Here is a 17,901-nt window from a genome sequence, read left to right as displayed (position 1 = left end):
TATTATGACAAGATTGGACATAATCCAAATTAATTTTTCACCCCTCAAAAAAAGGATAAAGGAAAAATGTATGATAATAAAATGGTTAGCTATGAAAAAGAGGAAAAAAAAAGGGCAGCCAAAAAATTTTTTAAGAATGAAAAATATTATCGTAATAATAACGGTTTTAACAAAAATATAGAAAAAATCAATTCAGAAAAATGCGAGCGTGCATCTATATTACTTGATAATTTGAGCGCGTTGGAATATTCAAATTTAATTGATTTTGATAAAAGTAGTAGTAGTATTTATAGTGAAAATTGGAAAGTTTTAAAAACAAATGAAGGAAATTATATGGATTCAGTAAATATAGGGAATAATAGATGTAAAAGACGTTCTTTAACATGTAATAATTTTACAAATAAAAATAATATATTTGATTCGAGTATAAATGAAAATAGCAAGTTATTATATGAAAGAGAACAGCTTAATTTTAAAGATATAAATAACCAAATTGTAAACACCCTTATTAATAGTTATAGTGATTATTATTTAGAAAATGAAAAGAAAGATTGGAATAAATTTAATAGTGCTTCTAATTATAATACGCCTGATTTAGATACATATAATGATGAAGACATGGATATACCTTTATATAGGAATAAAACTGATATAATGATTGATAAAGATGAAAATGAGAGTCCTTGTAATACTAGGTTAATAAATTTTCAAAAGAGAAAACATGTTAAAAATAGTGGTGGTGAAAATATAAAATTTGAATGGGTTAATAGAAGAGAGAACCGATTTTATAAGCCATATGAAAATGGAAACAAAACTGAAGGGAATCGGAAAAAAATAGACAAGCAAGATAAATATGTATTCAATTTGAAGAGTGGGAAAAAAGAACGAATAGATATGAAACCATATAAGGATAAAAATAAAAACGATTGGAAAAAAAATACAACGAATGAATGGGATAATAATAGTGAAGAGAATATGAAAATGTTTGAAAATAAAATGAAAACAGAATATGATACAAAATTGAATAAAATTATTAAAAAATATAAAGCTCAAGATGAAGAAAAAAAGGAAGTAACAAATATTATTTATAAAAAATATATAAATATAAAAAATGATTTAATAAAAGAAAGTTATGAAAAAAAAAGATTAAAAGACGAAAATGAAAAATTAAAAAATGAATTAACGGAACTAATTAAATTACCTGTTGAAAATGATATGATTTATAATTATAAAAAAAAATTAGAAGATTATATGTATTTGTCCAAAAATAAAGATATAGAAATTAAAAAATTAGAAAATGAATTGATAAATATGAAGAATAAGTTGAATGTGCTTGAAAAAGAATGTCTTAGCTTGTCTGGTGAAAAAACAAAGTTAAGGGGCACTAATGAAGAAATTAAAAAGGATAATATAAACTTAAAAAAAAAATTAGAAACATTTAAAATTGTGAATGAAGAAATGAAAGAAATTTTATTTTATAAAGACTTGAAAATAAATTATTTTTCCAATATAATAAATCTTCTCGATGAAACAATAATGAAGAAGGAGGTTCAAAAGGTAATGTTTTCAAAGGTGAGAAAGACAGGAGAAGATTTAGGAGGTATAGATAATGGTAGCACTAGTAGCCAAAAAATAGAAGATGATTGTCAACAAAAGAATGATGAATCCCGGAACTTTATGGGAGACAAACAAATGGGCGCGATAAAAAATATGAACAAGAAAATAATAATAAAATCATTTGTTCAGAAAATTGAAGATATAAATAAAAAAATAATAAAACATATGAATGCACTTGATAGTTATGAAAATAAAATGAGCAATATTTTATATAATAGTCATGAGATTGTGGAAAATAGTGAAAATACAAGTGAAAAAAATAAAAAAGATAATGAGTTACTTGACAAATATTTTAATTGTGAAAATTTGTCTTTTAATGAAAATGAGTTAAATTTGTCTGTAGGAAGTGATGGGCTCACTACATTTTTTGCAAAAAGTAATTCAAAGGATAAGAATTGATTTTTTACAAAATAAAAAATGTCGAAAAATATTATGAACAAGCAAGGTAAATAATAATAAAAAAAAATTAATAGATCGTAATTTTAGCTAGTTTGGCTATAAGTTTTTTTTTTTATCGCATTTTGAATGATTAGAATATTCTTTGTATTTTCTAATTATGTGCGAAAAATTATTTAAGCAAATATAAAATATATATTTCAAAAAAGACATAAATCAAATTAATTATGAAAGTGAAGAAAAAAATATATATACGATTTTTAAACATATTAATATATGAAATATGTATAATTTAATATCCATTATTTTCATAAAAGGATAAAACATATGCATATGGAGACATTTTTATTATAGGATTGTAAGAATAAAAAAGGGGTATACAAATATGTAAATTATACAAAAAATTTTTAAAACAATATATGATTAAATTTTCATAAATTTACATGTGATAAAGATGGGTATATAAGAAATAAGAATATGACTCAGACATATGCATAGTATAATATACATATTTAAAAAGTATATGTTAAAAAATTGGTATATTATAATATTTTAAATATTAAATCATAGACACAAAAAAAAAAATCATAAAATGAAACAAAAATAAATAAATTGTGGAATTAAGAATTTAAGATTATTTGCTCTTTTTTTTTTTTTTTTTAGCATTTTCCTCCTACAAAAAAAATGGAAAATATGTTATAGTAGTATATATGGCTAGTTGCATAATACGAATGTGTGCAAAAATATATATGTGTGTGACTATTTATAAATAAAAACTGAACCGTTAAGGTTAATTAAATTTTTGTAACTTACATCAATTATTTGATCTGCAAGCAAATTAGCTTTTTCAGTTTCTTCCTTGAGTTTTTTTTCCTTTTGTTTTTGTTTCTTCAAAAGGGATTGTTGTTCTTCTTTTTTTTTTTTTTCCTCATTCATTTTAATTTTATTGTGATGAAAAATTCTGTACGCGTCAGAAATTATTGTTTCTCCTGAAAATGGTAAAAAAAATAATGTGTGTGAGAATATAAAACAGTGATGAGAATGAAATGTGAATAGAGTGGTTTTATAAATTCATTACCCCATTTGTCTGCTATACAATTTGCTTCATAAATAATAAAGTTGAATTCTTCCAAAAAATGGTCGCATTGCTAAAAAGGTTATAATTTTATAATGCATGTACAGTTAAGAAATGTTAATGTTTTGAAATGTGTAACCATCGTCAAGCATTGCAATAATAGGAGAGTGTATAAAATAATAGATTGACAAATGATATATATGAAAGATAAAAAGGTATTTAAAATATTTCTTACGATATCTAGATCCCTTGACATATTATCATCAATATAATAATTGTTATATAGTTTTGATTTTTTATTTTTATCATGAAATACTTTATTACATATTGGGAGAAATAAAATAGTTTTTTTTAATAGCATGACTTTCAATTTGATTATATCCGCATTTGGCAATTTTCTAAAAAAAAAAAAGGATAAGAACAAAATAAATTATATCATAATATTTGAGCATGGTTTATATATAGTTGTAATAGCTAATTTTAAATTGGTTATATCGTATGAACGTTCATAATATTTTTGGAATAAATTATGAACAGATTTGATTTATAGCTATTTTGGACAATTGGTGGAATAAATAGTATACCTCATCCAACTAGATTGTGGATTTCCAATTACATTTTGTTCGGCATATTCGCGGTCATTATAAATATCGTCGAGTATTGAATCGATTTGTTGATCATTTTCTTTATCGTCTTCATTTGTTTCTTTATTTATATCATCAAGTATATTTGTTTTATAGTCAACCTTAATATTTCTTATTGCTTTTAAATAAAGGGCATATTTTTCGACTTCATATTTGTTGGCAAAATTTTCAAAGGCAGCATGCTGCTTGTTTTCCGATTTTAGGCAACTGAAAAATTCATTTCTTTTTTGTTTTTCATGAATAAGGGCTAATACACTTTTATATATATAATAAGAGAAAGCAATAAATGGAATTATAACAAACACGAGGTATAACAATAACATTTTTTTTTGATTTGATAGAGGAGCTTATGTAAATAAATAATAGTAATAAAATAAGGAGGATATTATAAATCCAATATGATTAAGTTAATGTGTTTTAGTTGATAATAGAAAGTCGTTTTTCTTTTTTTTTACGCCCCTTGCTTGACATGTTTTGATAAACTATAAATATTTTTATTTTTACTTTTTCAAGGTAATGTATTATTTATATTATATTTGCTATATGTATATACGCACAACAATCTATTTTTTAAATAAATAAAAACATGTTACATAAATACATATCTTTGTATTGTATATAATATAACTACACAAACTAGCACGGGAATTGTGTTACGCTATATATTACTTTAAAATAATCATATTAATTGTAATAAATTAATAATAGAAATTAAATAAAATATGAAGAGTATATATTTATATATAATGAATAAAAACAAACGAGTTAAAAATATACAATTTTTACTATAAATATTAAGCAACCATTTTTAAATAAGATTTATATATATATTATATATACTATACTACCCCATTGGAAGCAATTATTCCAATCTAATAGTACTTGTAAATAAAAATAGTATGTGCCAGAATAAAATCGGTGAAAAAAACTTATATATTAAGGAAAAAAAAAAATAATATCGAATTTAAAAGTTTGTTATATATTTCTTAAAATTATGTTTTTCTTAATTTTAATGTTTTTAACATTTTTATAACAATCGTTTTATTTTTATTTTTAAATTATTTAATTTTAGTACGGGTGCGTAAATTCAAAGTTACCTTAAAAAATTTTTATTTAGGAAGCACGAACAAAAATTATGTAATATATAGCCCAGCAAAGTATGTATATATACTATATTATATACATATTAATTGCAAAAAAAAAAATAAGTTGATAGTACACATCCATTGTTTTTGTGGATATTATATAGGAATTGATATATTTATTATTTTGTTTTTTTTTAAAGTAAAAAATAGTTTGAAAAATAACGAATAGTTTTCACTTTCTCATTTTCTATAATTAGTAATGATTACAGGAGTTGTTTGATATAGTCATAGAAATTTTTTAATAAAAAAAATAGAAAGTAAAAAAAAAATAAAACTTATTATATTTAGATATCTATAAAAATCGTAAAGGGTATATATCAAAGAATACAATGTTGTGTGTAGATATATGTTAGTGTGCATAAGGCATATATTTTAAATAGCTAAAATGTTTTATACTAGTTTTTGATGGAAGATAAAAAAAAAATTGTAAACCAATTTAAAACAACCGATAAGAATGTGTTTAACCCAAATGTATGAGAAAACTGTATTATATGGTTATGGATTGAAACCTTCGATAGTTCTTTATTTTTTGTTTTTCGTTTTTATGAAAAAATAAGAATAAACAGTAAATATGAAAAATGATAAAGGGAAAGGAAACTGGTTGAATAAGATAGTCATATACTAATATTTTGCGAAAAAAACGAAAAGAACTGTTATTTATAAATACATTTTTGAGTGTGGCATATATATATTTATTTATAAATATTTATAAACATTTTTTCTAGTTAAAAATTGTCTTAATTTTTGTAATTATGATGTATATATATGCATGTAAACAAGTATGAGGACTTAAATATTTTCAGCCATTTTTATACACACATATTTTTTTTTGACAATAAATAGGTTGTGTTTTTAATTTGTAGTGTGTATTTTTTTAAGGGTAAAAAAAATATATATATTAAGATTTATGATAAAAAAGGGAAATAAATAAATATAAATTTTTTTTCTTATTTACAAAAATAAGTAAATAAATAATACGAGGTAAAATATGATATATTTAAATAAAATAAAGTTAAATATATGTACCTTATAAATTGTGCATATATGCAATAGGTATTATGTATAGGGAGATATTTTTTTCCGAATATCCATCGAATATAAATATATAATCTCCAATTTTTATGTTGAAATATTTATAATTATGTATATGCTAATGCAGTAACGTTTATGTTGGTATAGCACATAATAATATGCATACATATATTATGTATTTATACATAACACAAATTTTATAAATTATAAAACTGCTTTCATTATAATAAATTTTCCTTACTATCTTTTTTTTTTTTTGTAAACAGTATTTTAAATAAAATCGAAAAGAAGAATAATTAACGAATAAAGAGAAATATATATTTAATAATTTTATATTTTTTTTATTTTGCCTTACTATTAATTTTTTTTTTATAATATTACACATGCCTGTACATTTCTGTATATATATTATGTGTTAATTTTTGTAGCACATTAATTATATTTTTTTGTATATTAAAAAGCCAATTGGCAAAGGAGAAGTTTTGAATATTGTGCTTGGATTATATATGTATATGGAAAATAAGTTTGATATAATATTTGCTTTTCATATTATATATATATATGAGAAAATAGCTACATGTATACATATTAAAGAATGCAGCTATGACCTTATATATGCATACGAAATGAATTAATAATATAAATTAAAAGAGGGTATAAGGAAAAAAGACGAAAGGGAACAGACCGTTTTAAGCAATTTCATTTGTTTATATGCATTATGTATGTTTAATAAAATATTTGAATTTGCTTTATTTATGATTATTCATTTTTCTCTTTTTGATTTGTGAGAAGAATAGAAAAAAATTTTGTGGTTACACATCGTTTTATTATATTTCTCAAGCTTGTAATAGACATATTGCTAGACTTGTTTGTTTTGATATTTTATATTTTATACATATGATTTGTCTTCCCGCCTTCTTTTAACACTTTTTTTTTTTGAACAAAAGGAAATATGATTAAAAATGTCTTTTGTGTTGCTTTAATAATTTTATTTTTTCTGATATCTATAAAATGTGAATATATAGCGAATGAAAAAGGAAGCAAGTTTGGGGGGGATGGTGAAAATGGTGAGAAAAAAAAAAAAAAAAATTATAAAAGAGTGGAGCTAGCCAAAAATGAAGAAATTCCCTCTGCATATGTAAATTCCGAAGATAATGAGATAAATGAAAAAAATAAGAAAACTATGTCTTATAAATATAAAAATGATGTGGAACATTTTCAAAATGAATTTCAAAAATATGAGAATATTATTGATACTTTAATATTAAGAAATGTAAACCGAAAAAAATATGATTTTTATAATATTTTAGAAGAATACTCTCTACATACAAAAATAAGTAAAGAGGTGTATGACCATTTGTGGTTATTAATTAATATAATAAAAAATAATAATACTTTGATAAAAATGTATAATAGAGAAAATGGAGGAATGAATGAAGTAATTTTTAAAAAACATTTAATTTTCTCAATATTTAAATGGCATAGTTTTATAAAAATAATTGAAGGATATAATAAAAACTACTTTGTATATTATATTGATAAAAAAAATATGAACAGTCATAAAAAAAAAATATATAGCTATAAATATTTTTATAATTTTTTATTAAATGGCTCGAATTCTGAACAGTTCATATTTTATATTAATTTAAATAAATTTTCATTTTTACACATTTTAGACAAATATAATAAATACATGTATATTATAAATAGTTCAAAGAGAAATTATCCACATCATATGTACAATAGTGAAAAATTCAGTGTCTTTATATATTCTTATTTGTTAAATTCAAACAAGAGTTTATCAAATAAATATATGAACATTATAAAATTGTCAATATGGAAAAATATAATTTTTGATGAAAATAATAATATTTATAAGAAAATAGGAAAGCTTAACAAAAGTTTAATTTTGTATAAATATGAAGGAATTGAAGAGGATGCCATTTTAGATTATACGAATGCAGAAATAGGAATATTATTTTCAAACTTTTCTAAATTGTTCATAGATATTATAAATGATGTGCATGCAGTTTACTATGAAGAATTGCACACGAAGGAAAAGACAGACGAAAAGGAAGTAAAAAAAAGGGAAGTACCTTCTAATATAAGTACAAATAATAGTGAGTCTCCCAATTTGGGAAACAAAAAAAACGAAACTTTGAAAGAGAATGAAATGGAGGAGAGTGATAAAAAAAAGATAGAGGAAAAGGATAGACAAAAATTAGATGCTACCAAATATGAAAACAAAATGAATGCCCTTAACAATGATATGAATAATGAATATATTAAAGAAAGAGATTTTTTTTTTAAGAACTTAAATAAATTATTTAACTTTGGATTCGATAAAGAAACAGATGAGATAGGTGATTATAGAGATTTATACGAACTTAGAGATGGTTTTATAATAAGTAAAAAACATCCAAATAAACAAATTCCATTAATTTTTAGTCCAACAAAAGATATATTCTACATATTAAATCATATAAATTTAAATAAAAAAAAAAATTTTAAAGAAATATATGACTACCTCAAAGTAATAATAAAATTTGAAGGGAACAATTTTTACGATGATAGATTAATTTGTAGTAGAGATTGTAAAAGTAAATTTTTTAAAAAAGGTGTAACACGTAATAGTGTTGGTAAAAAAGGTGATAAATGGAAAGGACCTTTATTTAATGTAAGTAATATGAATGACATAAATAGAATTGCAAACAACATTTTTCTATATGGTGATAGTATTTCCGATTTGAAAGAAAAAGAAAAGGAAAATAATTATGAACAGTCAGAAAATAATGATATATATGATGGAATAAAACTAAATGAACAAACCCCAGCTGCTAAATTAACAAAAGATATAATTCATGATCAATTGAAGTTGCTGAAAAATGAATATATAGACAAATTAAAGAATGAATCAATGTGTGTTTTAGGTTTTTTATATTTAATCGGAATAAATGATAATAATGGTAAATTAAAATTTCCTTATGGATTTCCAAGAAATATAGAGAATGCAATTAGTCTTATAAAGAAAGGGAATGATGGATTATGTAACTTTTTAAGTGGAATTTTATATCATATAAATTTGCCAGCATTTGTTAATAGTTCAATGGCTTCATTATCTACTGAAATGAGTAATAACATTTTAGAAGATAGTAATATTATAAATAATTTTTTTTACCTTTATTATAAAAGTAATAATGATAAAATAAGGGTTGATCAATTTTTATCAAATGAAAATAGAATGATTCCAAACAAGATAGATAATATAAAATCAAAAATAATTTCCTATTCATTAGGATCTACAAAAGATGATATATTTAGTAGACTAGCATATACAAATAATATTCTTCGAATAAAATATAAAAATGGATATAATAATGATATATATTTAAAAGAATATTTTGATTATACATATGATAAAAAAAGTTATAAGCATAGTTATATAAAAAATAACATATCTCCCTTTTTGACGTCTTGTGATTTTTTATTACGAAATATATTAGGAGGTGTTGTCGATTCTTTAAAATATTCGAGTAGTGTTGAAAATGGAATATATCAAGAGTATATACATGAGAATCATAAGCATATATTAGTAAATGGTGGAGAAGATAATCGAAATTTATTTGAATATTTTTCTAAGCTAGCTGATAATAAAAATATTTATGCTTTAGCAGCATTAGGAGAAATTTATTACTTTGGTAATGATAATATTGGAATTGAAAGAAATGAAATGAAAGCTCTTGATTTTTGGAAAAAGGCAGCAGATCAAGGAGATACTGCATCTGCACTTTCCTCTGGATATGTATTTTTAGATGAGTATAAAAGATTATCTAAAAAAACAGAAATTGCTAAATCGATGGATAAGAAAGAATTAGTTCGACAAATAAAGATGGAAAGACAACAAGAAGGAAAAGATGATGATGAACAAAAAAAAAAAAAAAAAGAAAATGATAAGGTACAAAATCAGGGTGAATATATTACTTATGCTAATATAAATACTGGGGTAGGAAATTTTATGGGTTCTGCATCTGTTCCTAACATTGAAACGGGTTCAGCTCCAAGCAATGTGGCTAGTGGTGAGCCAAATAGCATGAGTAGTCCATCAGCCAATTACAATAACGGGCTTAATGGTTCGAATGCAGAAAATGCCAGCCCATTGAGTGGACCTACTTCGGAGCCGCAAGTAGTGATGGGCATAACAAATGAGATTGGAGACGTGAGAAATGAAAGTGTAAGGAGTGATAGTGCACTTAGCTATTCTGAAGAAGCGATGATCAATGAGTACATGGCAGAACTTGGAAAAAAAACGGATAGTGTAGTGAAAAATGCTGAGAAATATTTTCACAAAGCAACAAGAAATAATGAAGGAAGTATAGAACATTTACTAGCAAAATATAATATATATAAATTTGGATTAGGTACAGAAAAAGATTTAAAATTGGCGGGTGAATATTTAAAGAAAGCAGCAGATAAAGGAGATAATATATCTCAGATGTTGATTGCTCATTATTATTCAGGAAGTGATGTAGGAATAGAATTAAAGGATTATAATCCTAATGATGTAGTAAATAATTTAAAGATGTCTTATAAATATTATTCATTGTCTGCAAAAAATGGAAATATAATTTCATTATATAATAAAAATATATTAATATTAAAAGGGATGGATTCAAAATATAAAAGTTTTGATGAAAAATGTGATATAACATTGAAGCCGTTGCATTTTATTGGAATGTTTAATGATCGTATATATGGATTGTCAAAATTGCTAAAGCATAATTATAAGTTTAAAGATTATACAGGTGCATTATTACTATCTATAATTTTATCAGAATTAGGGGACCATCCCAATAATGTAAATGCATCCATGTTATGGGGTTTAAAAAAAAATACGATGAAAAAGTTTTTAGAAAAATTTAACAGGGTTGAAAATATTTTAGAGGAATACAAATCAAAAGTTGAAGATGAAAAAAGTAAGGGAGACAATTTTAGGGACGTTATAAAAAAAATATATAAGAAAGAGAAAGAAATAAAATATAAATTTTTAAAAAAGAATGGAGGAAGACATATTAAATCGTTGTTAAAATATTGTAGTGTTAGGGATGGTAGTTTGGAAAATTTGCGAATGTGCCAAAGTTTGAGAAATGAACTCTTTTACGAATTAGAAAACAATCGTAAGGAACATAAAAATCAAGTAAGCAATAGAATGATGAGCAACTCGATGGGTAATGAGTATCCAAATTTTTTGAAAAATCGCATTGAATCATATAAACCAATTGAATTGTTTGAGAAATATGATGATATAATATTAAAGGAAATGAAGAATGGAAAAACAAGCTTAGACAAAATAAGAAGGGTAGAAAAAATAAAAAAGGAAATTATGGAATATTTTCGATTAAGTGAATATTTGCATTGCTATTACAAACCGATGTCTTATTATCAAGTGAAACTTTTAGAAGATAAAGAAAAAGAAATAAATGCTTTAGTAAAATCAAAAAGAAATAAAATTCGTAATATTGAGAACAGAAAGATATATGAAAATGATGATTATTATTTTTATAAAAATGGAAAAAAAAATAAAAATATAAAAAATTTATATGATTCAGAATTTTATAGATATTCTATGTTACTTTACGATAATGATATAAAAGAGATTTATAATTATAAAAATAAATATTCATCAAAAATATTTGATGAGATTCAAAGTTTTTCTGAAAATTGTGATGTGTGTAAACAATATTACGATATATATTCATCATTTTATGGATATAAAAAGGCAACAATAGATTTAATTAAAAAATATAAATATGGTGATAATTTTACAATTAAAAGTAAAATAAAAGAACTTCAACTTTTAACAAAATCATCTGATGAAAAGAATCATGAGCTATTATATTATAAAGCAATATTTTTAGAGGATAATAATTTAGAAACATTAGAATCCATTTTAGAAATATATTTTAAATTATCGACAGATGAACATAGTGCTTGTAATGTTATAGGTATCCTTCGAGTTTTAAAAATTTTATTTAAAAAATGTGTTACTGATTTTGTTTGGCTATTAAAGAATGCAATTTCTTTTATTTCAAAAATGAATAGCTTTGAAAGTTTTAATATAAATGAAAAATATGGAAAAAATTATGTCAAGCCTTATGAGGAATTTGCATTTATATATAACAAAATATATAACCCTAATCTTTGCTATTTACAAAATAATTTTTTCTACATTTCCGAATATGATCAAAAATGTTTAAATCTAGATTATCTATTAGATAATAATTATATATATTCCCAATTTAGTTATTTTCATATTTTAAAATTTTTGAAAAAAATTATATTATCTTTTTTTCAATCAGCCTAAAAATTCTGGATATACAAAATGAGTCTATACTTACATGTGTGGGTATGGAAATTTTTTCAAAAAAAAAAACAAATTATATCAAGTTTCGAGTTTTTAATAAATATATATTTTTAGAGACTCTGTTGAATGATATTAACAAAGCAGAGCATGATTTGTTCTGCTTTTCAGATTTTTATCTTTTTTTGTGATTTGTGTGTTTTCTATTTTATGTATTTATCTTCCCTGAGTTGGGAATATTTTTTTTCATTACAAATTTATTTCGTTAAGCTTTTTTCGATAACGATAATGCTGCATATTATTTTACATGCCTTTTTTTTGTCCTTCTATTTGATAACTATAATTCGCAGATTTATCAAAATATAATGAAAAATATAATGAAAAATATAATGAAAAATACAAATGGGTAATTACCTGATTAATGCACCTGATTAATATTTATGATCGAAATTAAGTATGGTGTTTTTTTTCTAAGTGTGAAGGATTGTCTATGTTTTGCGATTTGTCTGATATTTTTCTTTTTTTATCTTTTATAGTAAAATTAGTGGTATCAAAATTATCGGGAAGGTTCATATATTCATTGACGTTAATATTTTTTATGTTAACTTGATAGTTAGTAATATTATTAGAATTGTTTTTTTCATCGATTTCGGTGACATTTAATTTGTTTGTATTTATTAGCATTAGGGTAGTTAAAAAATTTCTATATATTTGATATTTTTCATTATTCATTATGAGATCAGGAAAATATATATTATCACCATTGTTAACGATATATTTGAGAATCCGATTTTTATAATATTCTACATTATATTGTGGTTGCCTTTTTAGTAGCTCGAGCTTTTCTTCAAGAAAGTTGCTCCATGCGTTTACCCTGTGAAGTGGGAAGTGAGAAGTGAAAGTTGGGAATGGTAGAGAAGTGGGAAGTGTAACATAAAAGTGTGTAATACTATATCGTCCTTACCTGTCCTGTATTTTGTCTTCAAAGGAAAAGGCCAAGGAGCTATCTGAATTTGTTTTTTTAAGAATAGATGTAGGAAGATTTTTAATATGATTATCTATAGATTTAATATTCATAAATGTATCCATAGTTAATGTTTCTTGTATTGTTTTATTTTGTTCATCTTTAGTTTCTTGATAATCTTCATCTTTTAAAATTTCCGTATCATAAATCTCATTTTGATCATAAAAATTTATGGAAAAAAAACGATCGACATTTTTTTCTTTTTTTAGACTTTTTATTAAATTATATATTAATGATTCTAAATAATAGTAATCTATATTTAAGCCCAATTTTTGTATATATAAAGGTGGTATTTTTATTTGTCGAAATAATTTTTGATCATTCGACAGTTTGCAATTATCTTCTTTATCGGTCAAGTCATCGTTTTGATTAAGGCTGGAATTTTCGGCATGTTCTGCGTGTTTTGCATTTTCATCGGGTTTATCTGGGGTACTATTTGGATCTGCTTCGTTAATTTCGTTTTGCATAATAATGTCTATGATTTTATTTGGTTGCATATATGTGAGAAAATCTTCCGTTTCTGTAATATTATAGCAACTTAAGTTATAATATCCTGGGAGTTTTTTGTAGAACCCATTTTTTTCGTTATTATTACAATAGACACAACGAGTATTGGGGTCGTTTGCATCTGTTATAGATGTAATTATAGAACCACAATAATCACAATAATTAATATTTTGTTTATAAATGGTATTATATTTATGATCTTTATGAGTCGTTTCATCAAGAATATATAATTTCTTTTTTTGTCTTTCAAATCTATTAATTAAATAATTTTTATTTTTAATAATATCTAATGCAAGATCATATGAATAAAAATCAGTTTTAAATAATAGTGTATCTGTACATAATCTTAAAGATGTAATATCATAGATGTTATTTATTTTATATGTATGCTGAATAGTATTTTGTTCATGTATATATTGACTTAAATTATTTGATAAATAAATACTATTCCGTGAAAAAAATTCATATTTTTCAAATAGAATTGTGCTGTTCTTATTTTGTAATGTAAAATCATATTCATCATTTATAAATATATTATAATCATTAATGTCTAATAAAATAATACCATCATTTTCTAAAAACAGTTTATCAAAATTAAGTGAATTTACTGAATTCATTTCTATTGCTTGTTTATTATCCATAAGATTTAGACTATCCATATTTTTATAGCTATCTGTTGAATTTGAATCCATCATTTTTGCTTCGATAGTAGTAGATTCATTTTCTAAAGTATCAGCATAAGGAATATTGTCTTGTTCATCATATTCTATTACATTTTTATGCCTTTCTGTTTTATTTTTAACTTTTATATGATCTGTAAATAAAAATGTTGGAAGTGGAATTGTTTTAACTAATAAATCGTCTTCTATAATATCATTTTCAGTGATTGTATTTTTTAAATTTTTGATTTCATTAATATATAAATACTCTTCTTCATCAATTATTAATAATTGTTTTTTATTTGAATTGTTATTTTTATTTTCTTTATATATATTATATAATGTATTATGAGCTAAGTTATGTAAATGCTCAATTTTGAGGCCAAAAATTTTTACACAATTTTCAAGAAATATAGCTGCAGACGTAAAACTGTTCATTAAATCTTTTTCATCTTCTCTTATTGTTTTATCAATATCTTCAAATGAATTTTTATCTAGCGAATTTAAAAATTCTTGGATTGTGCTAGCCAAATCGAAATTTATACACTCATTTGTGTTATTACATTTTTGTAGGTTTTGAATAAGTAACCTCACTTCGTCTTCTTGTGTAGACATTTTGTGATTCAATGGGCTGAAAATGGTGGGAAATAAACGTATCTATTTTTATTTATAGCCTTTTTGGCAATGAAAAACAAATACACACATACTTATTGTGTGCAAATTTAAAGGAAATTTTCTGAACAAGTCATAAAAAAAACATTCAAAGAGTTATATAAAATTATTAAGATTACAAAAAAAATTGATGCTACTTTTATAAATAATAACCAAGATATAGTATGCACACCATACTGATAATTTACATTGTGCCAAGGTACGCATATTCATATATATAAACATGCGTGATATTGCTTTAATATTTATACATTATTTTTATTTTTATAGAGGAATTATACGTTAATAAGCGAAAAAGACAAGCCAAAATATTGTGAATAATATGTGAAAGTATGTGAAAATATTTACAATTAATTTATCAAAAAAAATGGATATATACATATGTGTATATTATGGGTATAGGCATTTTTGCTTATTCATTCGAATATTAAAATAAAAAGGAAAAAAAAAATATGAACGTACAGAAAAAAATAAGCATTTTCGAATATACGGAAATGCGAATTAAAAATGGATTGAATAAATATACGGGATAAAATATGTGGAGTTATTATTAGATAGGTCCTATATGGGATGATTTAATATAACAGTTTTTTTGAGCAATTTATGAAGGGAATATTTATCTACAATATTTTGAAATAATTCGAAATTTTTGATATTAACTTGTTTGTAGTCACTTAAATTTATAGATTGATTTGTTTCACATTTAAGTTTAATAAGTTTTCTGAACATGTTAATATTTTCTATATTGTTAATAAATATTGCTTGTAATTTAGGTGGTAAGTTTTGTATATTTTTTAAAATATTATCAATACTATAATATTCTTTTAATAAATATTTACTAGTTTTATCACCAATATTTGGTATACCAGATATTCCATCCGTTTTATCTCCAGCTAAAATTAAATAATCACTATATTGATTGGGATAAATTTCATGTTCTTGAATAAATGTGTGTGCATTTACTACTCTATATTTTCGATTTGGTTGGCATACAGATATGTCAATATTATTATGATCATTGTCATTATATTCTAATAATTGTAATAAATCTTTATCACTTGAAACAACAACAATTCTAAAATTATTTTCTTTTATTTCATCATCAGTTAATGAAACTAATCCATTCTCATCATGTCTAGGTCCCCATTCGTTATTTGTTTGAATAGTATTATAGATTTTATCAACAAGGGATGCAATATAATTATCACTTTCCACATTTTCTGAAATTATAGTTTTAATTCCTATAATATCACAAAACTCACTAACAAGCTTTAGCTGTTCATAAAGTTCTTCAGGATTTTTTTTTCTTAATGTTTTATATTGAGCATATATTTCTCTTTTTTCTTTATTTGAGGTTTTAGAGTCAAATATAATAGCAATATATGATGGACAAAATAATTTGTAAATTTTATTTAAGGATTGTGTAAATCCATAGATAGTACTTAAATTAATATCGTTGTCATTTTTTAAAAAAGGCATACCAAAATAATTTTTAAATAAAAGAGAAGATCCGTCTATTATTAAAAATGTTTCAAATTTTTTTTTTAGACTTTCTTCATTTTCTAAATGTTCTTCAGTTTTTTTTTTACGTGCAAATGTTTTTGTTGATCTATGAACATCATTTTGTAAAGTTATATTTTTGAAAAGGAAATGATTAGAAAAGCTATTTTTTTCATATTGTTGTTTTTTTTTATTTGGGTAGCTATTTTTGTATAGCTGTACATAATTTTTATTGCTACGATTAATTTTTTTATATATATTATTGCTTATAAAATCTAATTTTTTTACACAATTTGGTTCTAAAGTGTGATTTTCCCCCTTATTCTTTACATTATAAGAATAAATAAGTTTACAATTGGCTGGGTAAATATTTATATAAACACTACTCCATAATATTATACTTTTTAGAGAAAATATTATGACCAAGAACATTTTATTCATTTTGTTCTCGTCATTAATTTTACTTCATTTTGTTTTTGTCATTAATTAATACTTCATCTTGTTTGTGTCATTAATTTATGCTTCATTTTTTTCCCTTCTTTATTTTAACTATTTGTTGGATTATAATGGATGTTTGCCATTTGCTTACACACTACAATCTAGCTAAACATACATATGTATATATAGCTATTTGAGAAAGTGAAAAAAAAAAAAAAAATACAAAAATAATAAAATTTTTTATTCAAATTAATAATTAATATTGAAACAGCACATTATTATTTTTATTTGATTTTGTTTCGTATTTTTTTTGTAAGCTCATTAGTACCAACATATGGATTTATGTTTATGTGTGGGCTTATGATAAGATTGGGGTTATTATATTTTTTTCGTTTTTCATAGTTTTATTCTAGTAATATTTGTATATAAAAAATAGGAAAATTGAATAAAAATTATGACTGATAATTGGCTGCATTTTATGGGAAATAAAATATTTTTTATTCTACACTTCAAAAGTTATCACCAATTTTTAATAAGAATTACTTTTCGATAATATTTGTTTAACTTAATAAATTACGATATTAATTTGTAGTATATTATTTAAAAGTACATACACATAAATAGGGGTTATAATTTTTTTAAATTTACACGTTATTTGGGGTGGCCTTAAATAAAGAGCAATAATATCGATTATTAATTAATTGTAAAAATGTAATAACCTAAATAAATATGAATATATATTCTTTGTCTTACTATTTCAGTAACCAAAAAAAAAAAAAAAAATCCTTATTAATTTTATAAATATATATTCTTATGTATAAATACTAAATTTTG

General features: G+C 22.9%; 5 protein-coding genes across 5 annotated transcripts; 2 read left to right on the top strand and 3 right to left on the bottom strand.

Annotated features, from left to right (window-relative positions):
* Nucleotides 1-66: 66 nt before the first annotated feature.
* PCHAS_0304300 (conserved Plasmodium protein, unknown function) lies at nucleotides 67-2,016 on the top strand (the record flags this gene model as incomplete). Its single annotated transcript, XM_016799479.1, has 1 exon — nucleotides 67-2,016. One exon carries the CDS (start codon nucleotides 67-69, stop codon nucleotides 2,014-2,016), a length of 1,950 nt encoding a protein of 649 aa, XP_016653158.1.
* A 631-nt stretch (nucleotides 2,017-2,647) lies between these two features.
* On the bottom strand, nucleotides 2,648-4,055 carry PCHAS_0304200 (conserved Plasmodium protein, unknown function; the record flags this gene model as incomplete). The annotated part of the gene is made up of 5 exons (XM_739497.2): nucleotides 2,648-2,686; nucleotides 2,827-3,002; nucleotides 3,092-3,161; nucleotides 3,324-3,486; nucleotides 3,673-4,055. The coding sequence occupies 5 exons, from the start codon at nucleotides 4,053-4,055 to the stop codon at nucleotides 2,648-2,650; spliced, it is 831 nt and encodes a 276-aa protein (XP_744590.2).
* Nucleotides 4,056-6,861: 2,806 nt separating this feature from the next.
* Nucleotides 6,862-12,270, top strand: PCHAS_0304100 (Sel1 repeat-containing protein, putative; the record flags this gene model as incomplete). Its single annotated transcript, XM_739044.2, has 1 exon — nucleotides 6,862-12,270. One exon carries the CDS (start codon nucleotides 6,862-6,864, stop codon nucleotides 12,268-12,270), a length of 5,409 nt encoding a protein of 1,802 aa, XP_744137.2.
* Nucleotides 12,271-12,717: 447 nt separating this feature from the next.
* PCHAS_0304000 (condensin-2 complex subunit H2, putative) lies at nucleotides 12,718-15,072 on the bottom strand (the record flags this gene model as incomplete). The annotated part of the gene is made up of 2 exons (XM_739043.2): nucleotides 12,718-13,141; nucleotides 13,232-15,072. The coding sequence occupies 2 exons, from the start codon at nucleotides 15,070-15,072 to the stop codon at nucleotides 12,718-12,720; spliced, it is 2,265 nt and encodes a 754-aa protein (XP_744136.2).
* Nucleotides 15,073-15,690: 618 nt separating this feature from the next.
* On the bottom strand, nucleotides 15,691-17,070 carry PCHAS_0303900 (5'-3' exonuclease, putative; the record flags this gene model as incomplete). Its single annotated transcript, XM_016799456.1, has 1 exon — nucleotides 15,691-17,070. The coding sequence occupies one exon, from the start codon at nucleotides 17,068-17,070 to the stop codon at nucleotides 15,691-15,693; it is 1,380 nt and encodes a 459-aa protein (XP_016653157.1).
* Between the last annotated feature and the right edge of the window lie 831 nt (nucleotides 17,071-17,901).

Source organism: Plasmodium chabaudi, assembly GCF_900002335.3.
Source record: "Plasmodium chabaudi chabaudi strain AS genome assembly, chromosome: 3".
NCBI lineage: Eukaryota > Apicomplexa > Aconoidasida > Haemosporida > Plasmodiidae > Plasmodium > Plasmodium chabaudi.
Note: the sequence above shows the minus strand (reverse complement) of the source record. Positions and strands in the feature narration are given on the sequence as shown.